The sequence below is a fragment of the Quercus robur genome, chromosome 2 (genome assembly GCF_932294415.1).
Source record: "Quercus robur chromosome 2, dhQueRobu3.1, whole genome shotgun sequence".
In the NCBI taxonomy this organism is placed as follows: domain Eukaryota; kingdom Viridiplantae; phylum Streptophyta; class Magnoliopsida; order Fagales; family Fagaceae; genus Quercus; species Quercus robur.
Genome location: NC_065535.1, coordinates 36562500 through 36564354, shown reverse-complemented (window position 1 = coordinate 36564354; position 1855 = coordinate 36562500). Strand labels below are relative to the sequence as shown.

Sequence of the window (1855 nt, the reverse complement as noted above, 5' to 3'; positions counted from 1 at the left end):
CACGGGTTGTACCTTCATGCCACCAAAACCTACTAGGGGGGAGTTCACTGGACGGAGCCGGTCTCGTCCTAGCCTCATTTGTTGAAAAGCTGGATAATACAAAATGTCCGCCGAGCTTCCGTTGTCTACAAGCACCCTTCTAGTTGTGTAGTCAGCAATCATTAAGGTGATGACGAGAGCATCATCATGGGGGTGATGAATTCTCTCAGCGTCTTCGTCCGTGAAGGTGATCGCTGCTTCGTCTGTGGTCCTTGCTCTCGGTGATCGTCCAAAAAGCTGGACACTCTACACTACCTTCAAATATGCTTTCTTGGACTTGGATGACTGGCCTGTCGAACTTCCCCCTATAATGACTCTTATTTCTCCGAGTGGTGGCCGTGATGATTCTTCCATTTTTCCTTTCATTTTTTCGTCCCTGTTATCTCGTCCAAGGAAATTCTTCAGCTTCCCTTGCCTTATGAGATTTTCGATTTGCTGCTTTAAATCGAAACACTCGTCCGTATCGTGACCACGATCCCTGTGGAAAAGACAATACTTGTTCCGATTGTGCTTATTGGGATCTCCCCTCATTTTCTTCGGCCACTTCAAGGAAGGATCATCCTTGATCTGCATTAGGACCTGCTCAAGTGGGACGTTCAAAGAGGTATACTGCTGGTTCCGTGCTGAAGAGCCCGGCTTCTTAATGTCTCGGTCTTTCCTGTCTTCCGTGCGTCCCTTCTTTGGACGAGGGCCTTGCTCTAAGTGGCGACTGGGATTTGCGTCTACTCTCTTGGACCTCTTCCTCTTCTTAGCAATGATTGCGTCTTCTACATTCATAAAATTTTGTGCCGAATGGACAAGTTCTGCCATAGACTGGGGCTCTTTTTCATAGAGTTTGTGAATGAACAGATCCGAATTCACTCCATTATGGAAGGCTGCCAACAAGAGCTTGTCATCTGCTTCGTCCACACTCAGGGCCTCTTTGTTGAAACGGGTGATGAACGACCGTAAACTCTTGTTCTCTCCCTGCTCTATGGTCAATAGGCTGGACGAGGAACACTTATGTCTTTGTCCTCCTATGAAGTTGTTAACAAACAGTTTGCTCAACTCTTTAAAAGAACTCACCGAATTCGGGGGTATTTTACTGAACCAAACCCATGCTGGGCCCTTGAGGGTAGTAGGGAATGCTCTGCACATTATTTTGTCAGGAACCCCTTGGAGATGCATGGTGGTCTTGAAGGTAGCAATGTGATCGAACGGGTCTCGTGTTTTGTCGTACGAATCCAGAGAAGGCATCTTAAACTTCGATGGTAGAGGATGACCGTTGATAGAAGCCGTAAAGGGGGAATCAGTTCGGTGGACCAGGTCTTCTATAGGATTTGTCCTTCTCATGTTTTCTTTCATTTCCTCCATGACTCTTCTCATCTGGTCCATCTCTTCCTTCAAATGTGGCACCGCTCGTGAAGTGGTACCTCTTAACTGACTTCCAATCTCAGTGTTCTCTCTGTCATCACGACTCTGCATTTGTCCTCCACCCTCACGTTCTTCACGCGTCTGCCTCCTTAGATTAATCTCCATTCTTAATTCTTGGTTTTGGCGAGTCAACTCCGCCACTGCGGCCGCCATGGATCGTACGTTTTGGACAGATGAATTCTGCATGACCGGTGCGGATTGGCGGTCACGGTGAGGGTTGCTGGAAGCATCTCTGCTTCCCTAACGGCTTGGGCTGGTAGCCCTCGATCTAGTCCGTACCATCAACTTTTTGTCAAAGAGAAGAATAACTTCCCACAGATGGCGCCAAACTGATAGTGATCAAGGAATCAGCTAGTTGAACAGCACGGATCACGATGATGTTGAGGGCCTGAAAGATAAGAAA

The 1855-nt window shown here is 47.5% G+C and overlaps 1 protein-coding gene across 1 annotated transcript; it reads right to left on the bottom strand.

Annotated features, from left to right (window-relative positions):
• Window positions 1-285: 285 nt before the first annotated feature.
• LOC126698416 (uncharacterized) lies at window positions 286-1605 on the bottom strand. The gene has a single exon (XM_050395626.1). It carries the CDS (start codon window positions 1603-1605, stop codon window positions 286-288), a length of 1320 nt encoding a protein of 439 aa, XP_050251583.1.
• Window positions 1606-1855: the final 250 nt, after the last annotated feature.